This window comes from Triticum dicoccoides, chromosome 7A, assembly GCF_002162155.2.
Source record: "Triticum dicoccoides isolate Atlit2015 ecotype Zavitan chromosome 7A, WEW_v2.0, whole genome shotgun sequence".
In the NCBI taxonomy this organism is placed as follows: Eukaryota; Viridiplantae; Streptophyta; class Magnoliopsida; order Poales; family Poaceae; genus Triticum; species Triticum dicoccoides.
The window spans coordinates 130,108,683-130,127,877 of record NC_041392.1 but is presented as its reverse complement, the minus strand read 5'-3'; the positions used below and the strand labels follow the sequence as shown (position 1 = coordinate 130,127,877).

General features: G+C 41.6%; 2 protein-coding genes and 1 long non-coding RNA gene across 8 annotated transcripts; 1 reads left to right on the top strand and 2 right to left on the bottom strand.

Annotated features, from left to right (window-relative positions):
- On the bottom strand, positions 1–3,055 carry LOC119328187. The gene is made up of 6 exons (XM_037601214.1): positions 2,838–3,055; positions 2,676–2,726; positions 2,501–2,552; positions 2,353–2,411; positions 1,446–1,491; positions 1–496 (listed from the first exon to the last, which is right to left on the bottom strand). The coding sequence occupies exons 1-6, from the start codon at positions 2,970–2,972 to the stop codon at positions 357–359; spliced, it is 483 nt and encodes a 160-aa protein (XP_037457111.1). The 5' UTR covers positions 2,973–3,055; the 3' UTR covers positions 1–356.
- A 5,159-nt stretch (positions 3,056–8,214) lies between these two features.
- Positions 8,215–10,215, top strand: LOC119328188. Its single transcript, XR_005158873.1, has 2 exons — positions 8,215–8,516; positions 8,902–10,215. It is a non-coding gene; the product is annotated as an uncharacterized LOC119328188 (long non-coding RNA).
- Positions 10,216–11,109: 894 nt separating this feature from the next.
- On the bottom strand, positions 11,110–19,189 carry LOC119328186. Of its 6 annotated transcripts, none has more exons than XM_037601207.1 (11): positions 18,977–19,189; positions 18,068–18,111; positions 17,335–17,461; positions 16,591–16,696; positions 15,658–16,202; positions 14,586–14,955; positions 13,990–14,254; positions 13,702–13,806; positions 13,499–13,600; positions 11,874–12,326; positions 11,110–11,726 (listed from the first exon to the last, which is right to left on the bottom strand). In XM_037601207.1, the coding sequence occupies exons 1-11, from the start codon at positions 19,179–19,181 to the stop codon at positions 11,385–11,387; spliced, it is 2,664 nt and encodes an 887-aa protein (XP_037457104.1). In that variant the 5' UTR covers positions 19,182–19,189; the 3' UTR covers positions 11,110–11,384. The 6 variants fall into 6 exon arrangements, with proteins under 6 accessions (XP_037457104.1, XP_037457105.1, XP_037457108.1 ...); XM_037601208.1 differs by having other exon boundaries at positions 13,499–13,597; XM_037601211.1 differs by having other exon boundaries at positions 15,658–16,184.
- Positions 19,190–19,195: the final 6 nt, after the last annotated feature.

The window sequence follows — 19,195 nt, the reverse complement described above, 5'->3', positions numbered from 1 at the left end:
TTTGGTAAAGCAGACTGTTTATCAAACGCTGAATTTGGCAGAGTTCTTGCTCGGTCCTTTTACACACAAGATTACATGCATTGTAGTACGAATTCATACTCCGAATTCATGACAAATAATTTCAGATAACATTTTTCAAACAGCAAAAGGAGCCAAGGAATCCAGCAAATTTGCTCTTAAACGTGACATGAGTAGCAATTAGCAAAGCTACGTACTGTGATAATTAATTATACTTATGGTAGAACAGGTTTTGAGCCTGGAACTCCGCAAAACTATCAGACTACTGCGGCATGGAGAAGCAGAGAGTCCATATATACGATGTGCACCAAACAAACTGACTGATTGCAAGCAGCTAATCAAGCCTTCTCGTCAGGAGCGCCAGATAAATGGGCCTTCTCGATGTGGCGTGTGATCTGTGAAACTGCGTAGTGAGAGGCACTTGATGCAGCATAATAGGATGTCACAGTGAGCTGGGCAAACGTTGGGAGCGCATATGCTGCAAGAAACAAAGTAGCAGATGATCAGGCATAATGTCTCGAAAATGCAATTCCTCGGACTGCACGCTCCAGCGAATGGCTGGTGAGTCTTCAGGAGTATTTTTAGTTTTCAATATAACAGGCACAGGATAAGAAATTGCTAGTTTATACCTAGCTAATGTTGGCAACATGCCTGACAACATGTAGCTAAGTATACAAAAAAAGACTTACCATCCAACAATCAATTGAGGCTAAGATTAGAAATATCTTTAAGAGGAGCATCGGAGATTTGTAATAACCCAAGATTTACCATACGCTCTAATAGATTAGAAATAAATTTTAGAGAAACTACAGAGATTTGGAATAAGCCAAGAGCTCTATAATCTGCCAAAGTGCAGATGACCCACTTCCCGTTTGAGATAACGACTTGTTAACCTAAGAAATTTAAGACTCATAGAACTAGGAAGAACAGGATACATGTCTTCTGTAACTTTGCTCAGCTGTCAATTTTTACGTGGTTATTAGGATAACAGAAATTGGCAAGGTATATGCGATGCTTAAAGAAAGCTAAAATGAAGCATACCCCATGTCCAGTCCCAACCTGATCATATAATTCCTTTCTATTGCACCTAAAATCTATATCTGCAACCTCGATACAGGATTTGCAAGTAAATGCTAGGCTGAGAACTATATAGAAATATACAGACAGATACTAAACAAAAAATGATGGTGGATCACACTATTTTCTTATGGTCACTTTCTCTGTGCGCCCTTAACAAATGCATACAGGCCATAGAGGTTCACAATGATTACCAATGCACAAACAAAACAAGAAGAAAAAGAACATATTCCAGGTTTTTTAGCTATAATATGCAAATTTCTATACAGGGGGGTATTTGTTGTCAACGCTAATTTCAAGAAACTTTTTAGATAAGAAAATGATAACTGAACTTCGTTGCAAAAACTTACCCCCAAATAAAGCACTGGCACCAGAGAATAAGATCAAAGGAGGGACCTGCACAAAGAAAATATCACCTCCAATTAAATGAAAATGTAACAACAATGTGAACTTAACAGTTACAGAAACTGCTACGAGTGCCAAACATAAAGCAGATAAATGAAAATCCATTGCCAGTTGCACCGAGAACACATGATAAAAAAGCCCCAAGGCAAGTAAATAACACATGTCATAATCTCAGCAGTCTAAAAGATGGCAGCAAACCAGAACTTATGTTAAGTTTGAATTTTCTAATGCTGAAAATGCAGAAAACCCATGTTTATGATTCTAAATTCAACCGTTTTTTCCAATAAAAATCTGTCCAGCCAGTCACACATTCGAACAGGTGCCTTGGGAGATGGCATTTCTTTACCTTCCGTCAATATCATTTGTTCAAAAATTAAGCAAATATCATTCGATCCTTTAAAATTAAGTAAATACCGTGATCTTGTTCTTGAACTACACACAGGCACACAGCTAAGTTCAAAATTGTATCATGCTTGAAAGACAGGTTTCGCTAATTAGTTTCCTTTAGTGTTCCTATCCGTATAGAATGGCAGAAGTTTTCTCGATTAACTTATCATTCCTGTAGCAGACACCAAACACCTTTACTCGTATAGAGTTTGATGTGATCATAAACTGGGGTCAATTTGCGCCGAACTGTCACTCATTCTCCTGATTAATTAATGATGGATAACCTCCTTCACTACATACATCTTCTAGCGTCACAATTGCAAAACACAGCTTTAGAGATGTAAGAAGATGCACCAATCTTTTAAACTATCCTGACAAAACTGTAAATCCAACAATCAAGATGACCGAGCTGAATCAAAGCGATACTTGCATACCAGCACCATATGAACCAAAATCAAGACTTACCCCAACAAGTAAGTGCAGCCACTTGGGCCCCTTGACATGCTTCTGGACAAACGGGATCCCTGTTCCAAAAACCAAAACATTCCAATTTCTCATCCAGAGCATACCTGACTAACAACTAAGCAATGGACCGAAATCAAACACAACGAACCTGTATTAAACCCGTGCACCGCACTGAGCATCGCGCCGGCGCCAGAACCAGTCTGCAGCAACAGGACAGGCAGGAAGCCAGCACACTAAGTTAGCGACGAATCTCCCCAATTACGGATCTCGGGCAGGCGCCCGTAGAAATTAAGCAGCAAAAAAGGGGGGCGAAATCGCGTTACCACGGCGGTGGCGTCGTGCAGGACGGAGGTGATGGCCCAGTCGCGCCCTCCCTGCGCGGCCGTCCAAGCGAAAAGCACAAACATCCGGTCAGAACGAACCGCGGGGCAGATGGAGGAGGAGGAATCGGGAGAGGGGGGGAAGGGGGGTTGGGGAGTACGTACGGAGCTGGTGGCGGGGTTGAGGAGGGAGAGGCAGCGGGGGCAGCGGGCGGAGCCGAGGCCGGGGTTGATGGTGGGGTCGCGGTGGAGGTGCGCGCCGCTGCGGAGCTTCTCCTCGTACACCTCCCGCGTCCCCATGTTCGCCGGCGGCTGAGCTAGGCCTGGCTTGGGGAGGGGGAGAAGACGTGGACGGTTTTGGGTTCCGGGGAAGAGCGTGCTGGACTGTGGAGGCTCTTTTCCTTCCGTGACACGGGCTGGAGGCGTCAGCTTTACTGGGCTAGGCACGACCACGGCCCAAATAGATATCGCAGTTTTCTTTTTTAGCCCCGAAATCAAAGAAGTACTCCTTCCAAACATCACTCTCACCCTTCAGGATGCGACAAGTGGCGCACTGAAAAGTGAGCTTTCCCCTTTTCATAGATTCATTTTTTTAAACATTATATCTCTTAAACTGTGCGTTCAATTTTTGGACCGTTTTCATCATTGAATTTCTGGCGTCGAGATCTTCAAAACTAGATCCCTGTTAATAGGTTTAGACAAACTTTTTTTCATAAAAAAACGGATAAAAAACCGAACAGGAAGCATTTTTTCCCTTTTCGAAAGAGACACGACCATGCCTCTCGCAAAAACAAAATCGTGCCTTTCACGGAATCAAAATCATGCCTCTATTAGAAAGAAGAAAAAAACTCATTTTTTTTCCTTTTCAAGAGGCGTGGTCGTGCTTCTCGTGGAAGAAAAAAAACATGATTTTTTTTCATTTCAAGAGGCACAGCCATGCCTCTCGCAAAAGGGAAAAAACAAAATGCCTTTTTTCGGTTTCTGAGAGGCAAGGCCGTGCCTCTCGTGAAAGCAAAACTATGCCTCTTCCGGAAGGGAAAATGTGTTTTTTTCGTTTCAGAGAAGCACGGTCATGCCTCTCGCGAAAGCAAAACAGTGTCTCCTGTGGAAGCAAAATCGTGCCTCTCGCGCAAGAAAAAGCAAAACGGTTTTTTTCTCGCAAATTTTTTTTTTGAAACTTTTCTCGTCCAAAAGCTAAGAAAGACCGATGAAAAAACAAAAAAAAAGAAAACCCGTCTAAAATGCCGAAAACATCTGGAAAAAAATCCATAGAAACGCCGAGAGCGCGACATGCGGCAGCGGCTTAAAACGTGCCAAGTGACACACTCTTGCCCCTCCCTCCAAATGATCGTTAGAGGCTCCTGAAGGAGCGATCGTTAACTAGTTGCTCTCTTACGTGTACATATAGGAGGTCCCGACGCTCAAGTGCGTCCCACTGCCAGCGCTTACGCGTAACAGGATCCTAACAGGTCGGCCCATTCAGTGCCCGATAGCGAGCTGTCTTGTGCGACTGCTAAAATCCCTCAAAAATGCGTCGGAGACCCAGTGTTCCTTAGCACTTGAGCTTTTGAGTGTAAAAAATCCGTAGGTTGTGCGAACATTTAAGAACAAACTGCAGCCGCTAATACAAAAAAAATCAGATTTTTATGACCATTTCTTAGAAAATGGTTAATAAATGTCTTTAAAAATTGCAAATAATAACTCATGAACAGGTATCAAGTTCGAAGAAAATTGTAAAACGTGAACAGTTTTGAATTTGAACATTTTTCAAACTGTGAACAAATGTCAAATTCCGAACAATTTTTCTGAAATGCGAAAAAGTTAAAAAAAAGTGAATTTGAAATAGACATTGAAAATTTTCTAAGTACACGATGAACATTATTCAAATACACAATGAATTTTTTTGAAAAATACGGTTAACTCCTTTTCAAATGCACACTGAACAATTGTTCTAAACATGATGAACATCTGTTCATACATAGTTAATATTGTCTTCAATGTACGGTGACATTTATTTCAAAACACTATTTTTTTTAAACGAGATCAAAATCTGAAAACGTAACAATTTTTAAAAACATGAACAAAATTTGGATTTAGAACATTTTGCCAAAAATAAGAGATGAAATTATGATTGACTTGGATTTTTTTTGAATTTATGAAGAAAAATGGAACAAATTAGAAGAAAAACAAAAATCAAACGAAATATATGAAAAAAACTAGATAAAAACCAGTAAAAGATAAAAAAAAAGGTAAAAACTGGTTCGGGTGGTTCGCTAAACGTTGCTCACTTTGAAGTGGGCCGGCCCGTGTCGCGTCTGTTGCTCGCAACGTTTCAGCAAAGCCGTAACAGTTTGATGCTCACGGCAAATAAGATCCACCTTTCCTGTACGAGAAAGCGAGCAAACTCGCATTACTTTTTTTAAGTTGAAATTCTAAAAAAAAAACTTAACCTGAAAAAGCCTTCACAATTAAAAAATGTTCTTAGAATTCAAAAAATGGAATATTAAAATATGTTAAAGAATATGAAAATCGTTTCTGAATTTATAAAAATGTACATGAATTTGGAAATCGTTACTTATTTACTATATAAATTATTCTAATTTCAACAAAAATGCGAATTAAATAAATTGTTCCTGCATTTCACAAAATGTTCATAAATTTGGAAATTGTTTCTGAATTCCATAAAATGTCCCCATATTTTAAAAAATACTCATGAATTTGAATGCTGTTCCCACATTTCAATGAATGTTCTGGATTTTAAAAAATCATGAATTTAAAAAAATGTATTTCAAAAAAAGCTCCGATATTTCAAAAATCATGCATTTGAAAATTCGCAAATTTCAAAAAAACATGTTTCAAAAATTGTTCAAAAAATAAAAATGTTCATAAAATAAAAAGTAGAACACAAGAAAGGTGATAGAAAAGATAATTAAAAACTAAAAAACAGAAGAAACAAATGGTTCACAGAATATTCTAGAACCTTCTCAATATCCATTGTATAAAAGCTCACTATAAACAGAATATGGGTCTGTCATATACTGCACGAGCGTTTCTGGGGGTACGTGGTACCTGGCTATTCCGCGATCTGTTCGGGAAATAAGATTCGTCGTAGATGAGTGTACCCGTGCATCCCTGTTAAAACCTCTCCATTTGACCCGGGATTAAATTATCTCGTCACGAGGAGTTGGTTTTGGGAGGAAGAAAAGCGAGCACAATAAGGCGATGTTGTGGCGGTCCACCTCCTCTGCAGCGGCGTCGACAAGGCAGTGGTCCCACTCTCAAACGCCATCACTACTCCGTGTATCACAAAGTACATTTAGACTGGTCACAATGGGCAGGAACATAAGCTAGTAACCTACACACTTTTTTAGACTATGTTACTATTCCCTCCGGTCCTTTTTACTCTGCATATTAGGTTTGTCTGAAGTCAATCTCATCCAACTTTGACCAAGTTTATATAAAAAATTATTGACATTTACATAACAACACCAACATCATTAGATTTATCTCGGAATATATTTTTATATTATATTTATTAGATATTATAGATGCTAATAATTTCTAATATAAATTTGGTCAAACTTAGCTAAGTTTGACTTTCGGCAAATCCAATGTGCAGAGTAAAAAGGACCGGAGGGAGTACCTTTATAGTGGGTAGGAACATATACGTAGTGTCATGCAACGATGTATTTATTAAGATATAGACTCATTGTTTTTTGAAGTATGTGATGTTCCGGTAACTTTGCTAGTTACCACAAGAAACTCTCTCTTCATTAAATATGTGTCACATAAACAAAATTGCATTTGAGTGTGTGATGTTACTCCTAAGTTCTTGTCCATTGTGACCAGCTTTATATGACCAGGGCTAGGCAGAAAAACCAAGAACCGAAGATCGGAGCCAAAAAAAACTGAGACCAAAGCCCAAAAAACCGAGGACCAAAGGTTCGGTTGTTGTCTGGGTTAGCGAACGTGAGAAACCGATATTACATCGATGAATTCGCTCGTTGGATGTTGTTGACCGAATCTCCCGAACTAACCAAAATAGTAATACTGTATTAAGGCCATACTAATTAAGCCTAATAGTTTTTTTAGACGAAGGCTTGCGAAGAGCCCTGATTTGAATTAATAAAGTCATCAACCGATCAGGAAATACAAACACACACAAACCCCCATGACCAAACGATGCAAGGGGACACTCTAGGAGGCTTACAACTCAATGGGTCGCACAAGCTCAAAAAGAATAAGGAAAACAAAGCACGAAGCTAGTCCTAGCCGAAGACTACAGCCAAACAGCCATCTAGGGATGGGGCACACACGAGCACGATGAAGACCTGCTTGCAACAGAGTGTGATAAGTGAGCCCGACCAACGCCCAAGTAGAAAGACAACACGCATCCGCCGTCTCTCTCGCCGCAGAGGGACCCTTCCCTCTCGCCATGGCTCGCAAGGCGCTGTACCGGCGGACTTGAGAGACGCTCACCCTAGAGCAGGGGACGTGCCAGCTTCGGTACCTAGAGCAGCCGCAGCACATCACCACTTGAACAATCGAGCACTCCGCGACTGCCGCGTCGCCCCAACCTAGAACGCCTGAAAGCTGCAGGAAAACCACCAGGTGCAGCTACTGAAGAAAGGCAGCAAAGGCAGCAAGTAAACCGACAGGCCACCGAGGAGCATTGCCAGGCAGCCGACGGGGACGCCTAGCCATGCCGAACCTCGTGACACCGCCGTCACCTGACCACCCAAGCCACCCATGCTCTGACTTTTGAACCCCTCACATGAACGCAACCCTCCCCAAGCAGCGCCCCCAAGGAAGACACGACGCACAGTGCTTCGTCGCCACCCAATCCAAGCCGGATTTTTGGCTTTCACCCGGGAGAAGGAAACACGGGTGGAAAGGGGAAGGCCTCTGCAGCACCTCAAAGGAGGAGACGGCGTCAGGGACGTCGTTGCTGCCAGGCCGGCCAAGCCGGCCAACGGTTTCCCGCGGCCCAAAACCAGACCATTGATCACCCACCCACATCATACCGGCGCTCAGAGGGAGGCTGGCGAGAAGCGGCGGGGACGAGGGAGACAGGGGGAAGGAGCCAACCTCAGATCTGACGAGGAGGGGAAGACATCCGCGCCACCGCCACCTGCCGACGTCTCACCACCCGCGTGGTCGAGGCCGCCGGCCAGAGCACACCCACGAACGACGCCGGCCGAGAAGGCGCCGCCGCCTCGCCAAGAAGGGTCGCCGCCCCAGATCCGAGGTCCTCCTCGAGGAAAGGAGCGACCGAGGCCTCGCCGCCACCATCACGGGCGGCCGCGCGAGCGGATCCGGCGGCTTTCTCAGGTGGCGGCGTGGGAGGAAGGGTGAGGGAGCGGCGGCGCGACGGGAAACCCTAGTCTCCGCCCGAGTCGCCCGAAGCAGACGACGCGGGGGCCACGGGGTGTGGGGGGGGAGGGGGGCAAAAGCAATATTCCACTCATTAAGCCCAATAGTCCATCTACTTTAACATGTAACGAACCACTTCAAGCTAAAAAACTAGACGATGGACGTTTTCCTCAGCCACACACACAGTCCCCGCATCTTATCCTGGATCCGCTAGAGGCTTTGCCTTCCTTCACTCATCTACAGGCCACTCCACGCAGCGCCGCCACCTCTAGTTTCCCAACCTCGCGCAAACCAGCAGCGGTCGGCTGCGTGCGTGCACCCATGCGTCCCGCGTGGTGGCTGCCGGTGGCGCCCATGGCTCCCTCGCGATAGGTGATGGCCGAGGACATCCATCACTCCCACGCGGTCATGGGTTCACGGCCAACACTCCTTGATGGACGGCTGCCCGCTTCCGATGATGCACCCGCTGCTGTATGATACAGATGGATCAATTAATTCTTGTTCTCCTCTCCTTATTTTCTTGGCCAAGATTTGATTCCCGATTCTTCATCCCAACAAAAATATCGGGTCCCTTCGGTAATAACCGAGGACCGAACAGAATTATAGGTTCACCAAAGTCTTAGTCATTGATTTTTCTGAAGATCGATCGTCAGGAAAAAACATGAAACCGAATTTCTGTATAAACCGAAGTACTGAACCAAGTTTTTCGGTCTAACCGAACGCCCAGGCCTATATATGCCCTTATTCATCTTTTTTTCAGAAATGTTTTTTGTTTTTTGATAGTCAGGGCTCGATTTTTTATGAGCAACTTGTGATGTAACTAACAGTGGCGAATGAACGAGTTGATTCATTGCAGGTGCATCGGCATCCGACGTTGTGCGAAGCGAATGATGACCGTTGAAACCAATCGTCTCCAACGCTCGCTTTTATTTAGATTAAATTGTTTTACTTTTATGTTACTATAATTATAATTATATTTTCAACATGCGAACTTAACCTATATGCTTTTCTATTATACCTAGCAACTAAATAGATAAAAATGAATGTATATAGAACAAAAATACATCTAGATACATTCATTTCTCCGACAAATATTTTTGAATTGAGAGAGTACTTAACAATATAACTAAATGTGAAGATATAACATTTTTATTATGTAATTTTAACATTGGTTGGGAAAAGCCAATTTTGATAAATTTTAAAGATATATCAGAACGACTGTGACGTAGTTAGTTATTTTTGAGATACTAAGTGTCTCTTTTTCATCCAATTATGCTAGATCTTAGAAAATACTCCCTCTGTCCCAAAATAAGTGTCTTAACTTTGTATAAACTTTAGTATGAAGTTATACTAAGGTTGAGACAATTATTTTGAGACGGAAGAAGTAGAACATACCAAATCGTAAATATTTACCGACTTAACTAAAGTCTCTTAATAGATTGCAAATACACATTGTCGTGTGTGTTTATTTAGTTTTCTTAAATATCATGGTTGAGAGCTATAAAGTTGGTCGGGGTTTCTAGAATGCAAGCTATCACCTTTTGAGTGCAACTAAACAAAGAGATATTTATCTTCAAACCAAATCAAAAACTCTGAATATGGACTAAGTGGTTTGTCTTGGAACTACCGCTTTTCATGTTTACTACTTTCTCCGCCACCAAATATGTCTTCCATATTATTGGTTCAACTATCAACTCCCATCCCAAAACTTTCCACTTTGCCGTGAATTAGCATTATTCAGCTCAACCCGCATTAAACGCATCTAACTTTTTCCTTGATTTGATGTGCAGTCTGTATAAAAAAGTTTGCTTTGTACTCCCTTCATCCCATAATATAAGAATGCTGCTAAATAGATTGAAAATCATTTTTATATTATAGAACGGAGGGGGTAGTTGGTAAAAACATTATCATTTGCAATAGTTATGCATTGATGCATCATTTTTCTTCTTGGTTTGGTCAGTACTCCGCATAAAAATGTGTAATTAAAAAAAACTTGCACACCTCACATTATATCACTCAAAAGAAAATTAATCATAGTCAAGATATATTCAGTAACACTTTGATTTGGAATATTGTATTTAAAAGCATATCCTTTATGCATTTGTTGGCTCGGCTACAATAGATTCGACTACCTTCAAACATATAAACCGAACCGCGATATTGTTTGTGACCGGTCAGCTCGTCTTTTGGACACATGTGACGATGAATAAGCCTTTTATATGGGTCCACTTTGTCAACTCGGAAGAATTTTAGACATGATCAAAGTTTTTGGGCCCACAAGCCGACAGTACAGCGAGCATACAAGCCACTCCTCTTTGATCCATGCAAGTCGATACATATGTACACTTACATTTACGCAGTAAGATGAAAAAAAAAGATTGATGATCTTATACATCCTAAATACGTATATTTATACAGGACAAAATGAGGAGTGAAATTCAAAACGTAAATTGAACATGTACATGTTAGAATAAACCATACTGCAAAAAAAATGAATAAAACACAGTAGCGTTATTTACAACATTAGATAATCACATTTTGTTTTTCTACACAATTGGCAAGTTAAACTGTTTTACTTCGTCACTTTTGTTCATCAGTACTAGACATGAAAGTCTTTTTCGAAATTTTGCCAAGTGTATTTTCGAAATTATTTGATAATAAAGAGCAAGCTAACTAGAGGACATCTTTAACTCGCATAGAATCCAGCTTTAACTCCAACGGTTCTTAGAAGATAGAAAAACCTGTGTCCCGTAGTACAACTCTAAATATTTGTACGTAAAAATGTTTTGTCCAGGATACGAGGAAATTAGAAATTCATTGCTTCGCTCAAAGAAATTAAAGACAGATCACCTGATTATTCATGATTCAGAAGATCTGCTAATATAGTACTCCCTCCTTACTGATCTAAACGCTCTTACATTTCTTTATAGAGGGAGTACCATGCAATAACAGACCATAACAATGCACAGGCTGCAAAATTCCCAGCCCAATACACATGCATAATTGATGATTGAGAAAAGACCAAACAGGAACACGCTGAGCCAACCAAACACATGCGCTCTTGCAAGAACCTAGCTCAATGTTTAGCTCGCAATCTACATGATACCATAGCAGTTCACACGGGCTACTGATTTCACATGGGAGCAAAGAAAAGCAGTTCACAAGGAATACTGATTTCACAAGGGAGAAAAGAAAAGCTAACAAAAACTTGTTAAACCTTAAATAGATCAGACAGAGCTGCACTAGAAAACAGAGGTGGTTCCTGTTAAAAGGAGCCAATTGTTGTTACATTAAAGGCTCTTGTGACCCCCCTAATTACAGATAATTAAGAAACCATCTTTAAAAGTTGGGCTGTCTCCAATTCATATGACCAAGCTGCTGTTGTTGATATGCCCCCACTTGGGGACCTGGTGCAGCTACACCAACTCCAACATTGGGACCAATGGCAGATGGGACCTGTTGATGCACCATGGGATGTGGACTTACAATTGAGGGAGGCTGCTGCGGATGGTACATGCCAGGGAATTGTGCATGAGAGGATTGAGCTGTAGCACTGAAAGATGCATTCCCAGGATTTGGCATATAGGCACCAGGTGTTGCTTGACCTGATAAGTTGTAATATGGGGGGCACTGCAAAGTTGGGATCTCTCTATTCTGAATCCAGATATCAGATGTCTCTACCTGTAAAAGATACCAAAATTATCAAATCAAGGAGGCCCCGTACGGAAATTTTGAGAGTAAACTCCCTGAATACAGGTAGAATGTTGTAACAAGCAGAAAATAAGTTTAATCCATATAAATTTCAGACTTGACATCCACGATTTGTACCTGTGGGGTTGGCGCATAAATGTTGTTATCCTTGTACTTCATCCTATTGACATCGTCAACACCAACTCCAGCTCCAATAACACCAGGAGAACTAATTGTATAACCAGCTGGATGAGTGTAATTTCCATAACCAGAAGGGTTACCAGCTGGGACTGGTTTATATTGTGAAACTCCATACTTCACTTGGCCTGCAGTTAAATGTGAACCCCCACCGGCCATCTGAAGATAATTATTTCCATTTGCCGGATAAGGGACATTTGCTGAATAGTTTGGCATGGCCATGGGTGGGACATAAACTGGAGAATAGAGAGGATGTCGATATGGCATGAAATTCGGATAATGCTGCACGTGCATTGGAGGGTACATCTGCGCTGCTTGTTGTTGCTGGGACATATGTTGCTGTTGTGTAGACATTGCAATAGGGCTGCTGCTCGCAAGCTGTGAACTTAGGGCCTGCAAAAGCACAACAGATGAAAGATACCATGAGATGATGGTACTTGCGATCAAGACATAATTTGCCACAGGTTAGTGAAGTTGAAGAAATTTCATTTCAGGAAAAAGTAAAGGTGGCAAAATCTCAAGCTCGCAATCTTGTTTGTCCGCCCAGGACAAAATTAAGTACTAAACCAAGCTAAGCTTCTCACTCCTATCTCAAGTCAAGTATACAAGAGTTTTGCTTTGATAAGTCTGAATGAAGGCAGTAGAAAGCAAAGGGCACAAAAGCCCACACATAACCCTAAGGTGCGAGAAAAACTCCGCCACATGACAAACAGTAGGCAACAATATAGAAGAACAACACGCTCATGTAAGAACCTTGGTTGCTTGGCTTGCTTGGCCCATGATAGGGGAGAAAAATCAGCGGGTTAGTTATATTTTCTTCCCATCCCTGAAGCACAGCCACCAAACCATACTCCCTCCCCGTTCACAAATTTAAGATGTTCTAACTTTTTTCTGAATCAGATGTATATGCACGTTTTAGTGTGTTTGTTCACTCATGTCAGTCCGTACGTAGTCCATACTGAAATATCCAAAACATCTCATATTTGTGAATGGAGGGAGTACCTAACAAGAACACGAGGGAGAAACAAGGGTGAGGCGGTTGGCTATCCCGCCCCCAATGTTCCAGATCTGCTGGTGCTACTTCGCTCTTCCTGCAGCATGAGGCGCCTTTACCTTGCTGGGCCTCATCTTTGCACCTAGGCCTTTTGAGCTTTTATAAGCCCATATGTGAGTGTTTTTGCAACTCGGCGCCTAAGTGAGAGCTTTTTGAGCCTTTGACAGTGCTGGTCCTAACACAGTACGCCAAACTACAGGATGCTGGCTCAAGTAGTTAACTCAGTCTAGCTTTACAGTCTAAAGAACTATCCGAGATTATTAGATGAGAGAGCAGATCAGAGTGGAATTGTTAATATGGATTTATTTAGCCAGCCCAGCCCTAATCAGCACGATGGTAAGTCAAAACTTCACGGGGGAGAAATAGGAGTCGAACTGCTAGGTTCCCTCTGCTGGAGCCTGCACCCAGCCTTGGATATAACAAGTAATGGTCCTTGAAAGCTAGTGCAGTAAAAGGTACGTTGGAAAATCTCAGTTAGTTAACCCCAATTGATAGCAAGGTGAGTCTCTACCTCAGATGCAGAAGGGAGAACTTGTGAATGAACACTGGGTTCTGGCATTCTGAATACTTGCACAGCATTATCTGCTCCTGGATTCACCGAAGTATACCCCTGCTTACAGAGAGGGAGGGGGTGTCAGTATATAGTAGGTATGGCATTTATTTCATATTTTATCCACACGGGAGACCCAAGATAAACTCCAATGGAACATCTACCTGAGAAGATGAAGCCAACACTTGTTGGTGCACATTAGGCTCAACCAGCCCGTATAACTGTGCCTCATTATTGGGATGCATATTAGGATCCTCATGACCATATGCCTGGAAAAAAATGACACAATTATCATTTTAATTCAACGACTTGTCTTAATAATGCAGCAAAATTTCCTGTCTAATAAATAACCTCAGAAAACAAATGGCAGATGAAAAGTAAGTTCAATCATCTCAGCATCAGTGAACCAAAAATCATCTCAGAAAACAAAGGACACTTCACAATTGACTTACAGAAAAGGCAGTCAAACCAGAGGTGCTTTGAATATTATGGTCATCTGCTGCACCAAGTGGAGTATCACTCTGAACTAAGCCCAGTCCGTCATCATCCTCAACTTCTTGACCATTCATCTGTTCACTATCCTCAGATGGTTGTAAAGAACTCTCTGCCGCCGATGTGGATATAGTAGTGAGTTGTGATCCAACTTGCTCATCCACTTCGTCATGTTCAGTATCAAACTCATCCTCTTGGACAACCAGTTGAACAGGTTCTTGTACACTACACACACAAGAAGCATAATCAGAATCAGCCTACAATTATCAATTCCAAAAGAACTAGAGCATTACTATCATTACCGTGCAAAAAGTTACAAAACCATCCTGAGGTGAGATCATCTAAGAATATGAAGCCCTAAAGTTATTAGGTCTATCAGAAGAAGCTGGCTCTATCAGCTATACAGGCTTCCTACCACTACGCTATTACTTTTTAATGAAAATTCAATAATCAAGTGCTTTTCAGGGGACAGATAGACGGTAATTATTTGTAAGTAAAATTTCATTCATATTGTCAAGTATCATCAATTCTTATAATTGGCAAAGGTTCACCTAACTGTTCTGGTTGTTCCGGTTCTGGAGAAGCTGAAGTCGGTAATTGGTCTGAATCAAACCCAGGAGAGAAACTGCCGAATCTTATTCTTGTCTGCTCATGCTCAGGCGAATCAAACCCAGGAGTGAAACTGCCGAATCTTAATCTTGTCTGCTCATACTCTGGCACACGGAGATGCTCTGGGATAATCACATGCTCCATCTCATGCACGTTAGCATGAGAACTTTTGTCACACGAGCTGTTCACATCCAGCACATTAGCATTTTCAGCTTTGCTATCTAAAGGAGATGTTGCATTTGTCCCACTGTTATCAGCGTCGTTGGTGCAAGACTTATTTGTCAATTTTGGCTTCCATTCCTTAGCTGGTTGTATGACTGCAGAAAGAAAGAAAACAAAAGGAGTAAAGCATACCTTAGCATTTCATTTTTAAGCTTGTAAACCTAAAGAACATTTGTGACAAAAAGACAAATAAAGAAAAATACCACATAGCTTCCTTAAAAAAATACAGATAAGAGAACTAGTGATTCCAAAGTAAAGCCTAGATATGAGGTACACCACAAACTTTTACTCCCTCTGTAAACTAAGATAAGAGCGTTTAGATAACTAAAGTAGTGATCTAAACGCTCTTATATTAGTTTACGGAGGGAGTACTATTTATTCGCGTAAATTTGCACAAATTTTAATTTTTACTGGTTATTGAGCTTATAAACATAACTTGTTGGTGAAAAGAGAAAAGTACACTCCATTCCTTACAAATGCTGTTTCTGACTTGCTAAGGAAGCAAACAAGATGATGACCCTAACCGTGTTAAGTTTATCTGAGTTACTTTGTTAATGTGTTTTCTCTCCTAACCAGCACATCTCAGTGCTAGACTCATAGAGCAAGAGAAAGAAGCTCCTATGATGGAGAGCAAAGCATAAAAGAAGAAATGCTTTTATCTCTAACATGTAAACGCCATCATTCTTAAAAGAATAAAACTTGTTCTATATTACGTCATTCAGAAAACAACAGAGCACAAAATTTCAGACATGAGATTGCCAACCAAATGTACAACATTATATCACCAAGAATATTACCTTTTTGGTTGCTAGCAGGACCCTGGTGATACCTGCTTTGGTTTTGGTTACCAAAAGGTCTACCAACAGATCTGCCACGAGTTACTGTGTCTACTGCAGGTCTATGATTGGGTTGAGTGTTTCTAGGCATAAATGACGGGCGGCGAACAGAAGGCCCAGCTGAGGCAAAATTCCCCCTTTGAATATTTGCATGATAAGAATCATTTGGTCCATGAAACTGTGAACCTGGACGACCAGAATACTGCCTCGGAGCATTAGCCACTCCAGCTTCACGTCGATTTGCTCGGACAAATCCTCCAGCCGCTTTGTAATTGGATGAAGCATGATGTAGATCAGAATTAGGATACTGGTGTTCATTCTGAGAATTCTTCAGATATGGCCTTGCATGCCTCTGAGCAGTACCCTGAGCATCCCTCTTCATCTGATGCATGTCAGAGTTGTAGCTACTCTTTGCACTTTGATGCATGATCTGACCTTCCGAGGTTGTAGGTGGAGGGCGATTTTGATCAGATTGAACTACAACTCCACTAGAGAGAGAAATTCCACTAAGCAAAGTAGTAGTTTACTTGTAAGAATCAAGCATGAAAAATAGCTAACTGTGTTTCGGTTCAGTCTCTAAGTAAATTAATGGTACATTAATTGATGTACACACATATAACAAAAGAAAAAAACTTCGAAAAAACAACTGCAGTATTCATAACATAAACATGCAAGTGTGAAGATATAAAGACTTGGCAGCAACTGGTGAAAAATTAGTACAGTGCACTAATGAATATATGAGTTTGCTGTGGTATGAATGCTGAAAACCATAATGTAGACACGCAGAAATGCCCACGGAGAGACTGGTCTGTGCTCATGTCTCCAAGCACCGATATATGCTATTGTAATACAGGAAATAAGAGTGATTTCAAAAGAAATATAAAACAATTATACCTCCTATCAGACGCTTGCATATATGTTGAAACTTTGTGTTGCTCTGCTCCATTTTCCACCGCACCGTGTCTATTATCCCTCACTACCCGAAATTCTCGACTTGGTCCTGCATCGAGCCATGTGTCACCAATTATGGAAAACCTAGTGTATAGAACAAATGCATCATACCAACTAAAATACCACAAGTATAAATGAACCGGAATATATATATATAATATATATATGAAATTTGGTGTCCATTCAATGATAATGGTATTTCTAATGTTGAAGATAGGAAATAAATGCAATAGAAGCCTTCGCAGCAATCAGAAAAATACAATACTTTCAAATGAACCAAATGGGGCCTCAAAAGAAGGGTTGCGGAAAAAATAGAGTTCAATAAAAAAATTATGGATTTTGTTATGACACCATTATCAAAGTAAACAAAGATTGTACAAGTACCAAATGACTAAAATGCAAGGTACACCCAGAAGAAAACTCAGATAAGTACTACAGCAGTCAATATAACCCCATCGGTACACAAGGAGACAGCAGAGAGCAATCTTGAGAGTGCAAATGTCACTTGCGGTGACAGAAAGATGCAGTAAAGTAACAAAATCCCAATTTGGGAACAACTATGCAAGAGCAGTTTCCCTTTTACACCGGAAAAAGGATTGGAAAAATTTGTCCGCAGTAAATTAAACACATCTCTTATTTACGCATGTTATGAAGAAACATATAAATGATGAGGTTCAACTATGGTACCATATGTCTGACCATGATTGTGTGCTCTTCTTTGATCGATCTCAACCCTTTGAGTGTGTGGCTTTGTCCGTTGAGTGCCGTGCTCACCTTGTGCTGTGGTCTCAGCAAGGTTCTTCTGACCAACACTCTGAAAAATCAACAAAGATGCTTCAGCAAAAGAAAAATATCTGTAGTAATGCATGTATTTTAAACATAAACAATGAGTTCCGAAAAAACATTGGATAAAGCAGAATGCAACAAAAATTCTAAAGTAGCGGTCAATGTTTACGTGTGGTCAAAAGAACAAAGATAGGCTATCAAGTAGCGACCCAAAATTTTAAGTGTTAAGGCTACAAAAATAGAAGAATGATTCAAAGGGCAAAGATATAGGCCTAAAGAATGCATGATGTTAATGAAGCACTCCATAGGTTTTTCAAGTTTCAACCATCAGACACAAAACTTCAAGAAGGGAAAAGAGAAGCAGGGCAACAGCAACAGCTACGAGTCATATACGTATGGAACTATGGACAGGCCCTTAATGTTTCTCCTCTTATGCTTCGGCCTAGAGCCCGAGAGTCTCACAACGCAGCTTCTATTTTTGTTGGCACCTTAGGCAATTACACTACATTGGCGAACTTAACCCCTCATGTGGAGCATTAGCCTTTCACTTAATTGGCGAATTTAGGTGTAAACATATTAAGGCGTAGAAACCATAAACATCAGATTCAAATGTTACAAATAAGGCAAAATATACCTCTCTTTTCTTGTCCCTTTTCCGTTTCACTTCATGAAATGGATCTGCAAGTCCAAACATTAGAAGAGTAAGTACCACAAATAGAATAGGTTCCATAAAGTAACATGACATGTATATAAATCGACTATAAGTATATAAGTAGATGACACGTCAGTAATAGCCCCGTTACTTAAATGTACCTAAAAAATAATAACCAGGTACGTGCACCAAGATATGCAATTTACTATGGTTGTTGGCTTACAAATATCTCGGATTCAAGGAAAAGCCAACTAGTAGCTGGCAATTTACTATGGTTGCTGGCTTACAGACATGTCTACTACTATTACTATCAAGCAAACAAGCCAACAGACATCACTAGGTGCTACCATTAGCCTTGTTTTGGGATCACGTATCATAAAATTACATACTCCCCTCATTCACGAATATAAGATGTTTTGGATACTTCAATATGGACTACAAACGGACAGAAATGAGTGAACAAACACACTAGAACGTGTCTCTATAAATCTGATTCACAAAAAAGTTAGAACATCTTATACTCGTTTCAGTTGTACATCTAAAAGATTAACTGGTTGATTTACCAAAGTCACCAGGAAGCACAAATCTCTCGTCACTGCTCCAATCGGGTAAACAAGTCCACACAAACCCGCCGATATACACCTAGGAAACTCAAACAAGCCAGCTGAACAGACGTGAAGTCACGGGCGGCAGCACTGAAACCGCGACAGATCGAACGAGCTCCAAAACCCTAGCCGGCGAATCCCAATCCCCCGCGCCCCGCAGACAAACCTAGCAGCGGCGAGACCTACCCAATGCGGTGCGAGCGCGCGGACGCCCCAAACCCTAGCTCCCAGCGCGTGGGGCGAGATCGAGACGCGCAGATCGGAGAGGGGGGGAGGGGGGGCGGACCTTGGTTGAGGAGCCTCTGCGCCGTCTCGTTGGGGTCCATGTTGGACTCGCGGAGGGCGTCGTAGATGTCGTCCTCGGAGTGGCCGCCGACGACCTCCTTGATGGACTTGATGGTGGAGTCGATCGCCTGGTTGGGCGCGCGCGCCGCCTTGCTGTCGGAGGAGGCGCGGGGGCCGCCGCCGCCGCCGCCGACGCCGCCTGCCATGCCCGCCGGGGGAG

Excerpts from the sequence above, each read along its gene's own strand:
- LOC119328187 (XM_037601214.1), bottom strand. The coding sequence starts at position 2,972 with ATGGGGACGCGGGAGGTGTACGAGGAGAAGCTCCGCAGCGGCGCGCAC. Across the intron at positions 2,727-2,837 it reads TCAACCCCGCCACCAGCTCC|GGAGGGCGCGACTGGGCCAT; the intron begins GTACGTACTCCC and ends ACGGCCGCGCAG. Across the intron at positions 1,492-2,352 it reads GGCTGCACTTACTTGTTGGG|GTCCCTCCTTTGATCTTATT; the intron begins GTAAGTCTTGAT and ends TTCTTTGTGCAG.
- LOC119328186 (XM_037601207.1), bottom strand. The coding sequence starts at position 19,181 with ATGGCAGGCGGCGTCGGCGGCGGCGGCGGCGGCCCCCGCGCCTCCTCC. Across the intron at positions 17,462-18,067 it reads AAAGGGACAAGAAAAGAGAG|AGTGTTGGTCAGAAGAACCT; the intron begins GTATATTTTGCC and ends TTGATTTTTCAG. Across the intron at positions 16,203-16,590 it reads ATGCAAGCGTCTGATAGGAG|TGGAATTTCTCTCTCTAGTG; the intron begins GTATAATTGTTT and ends TACTTTGCTTAG.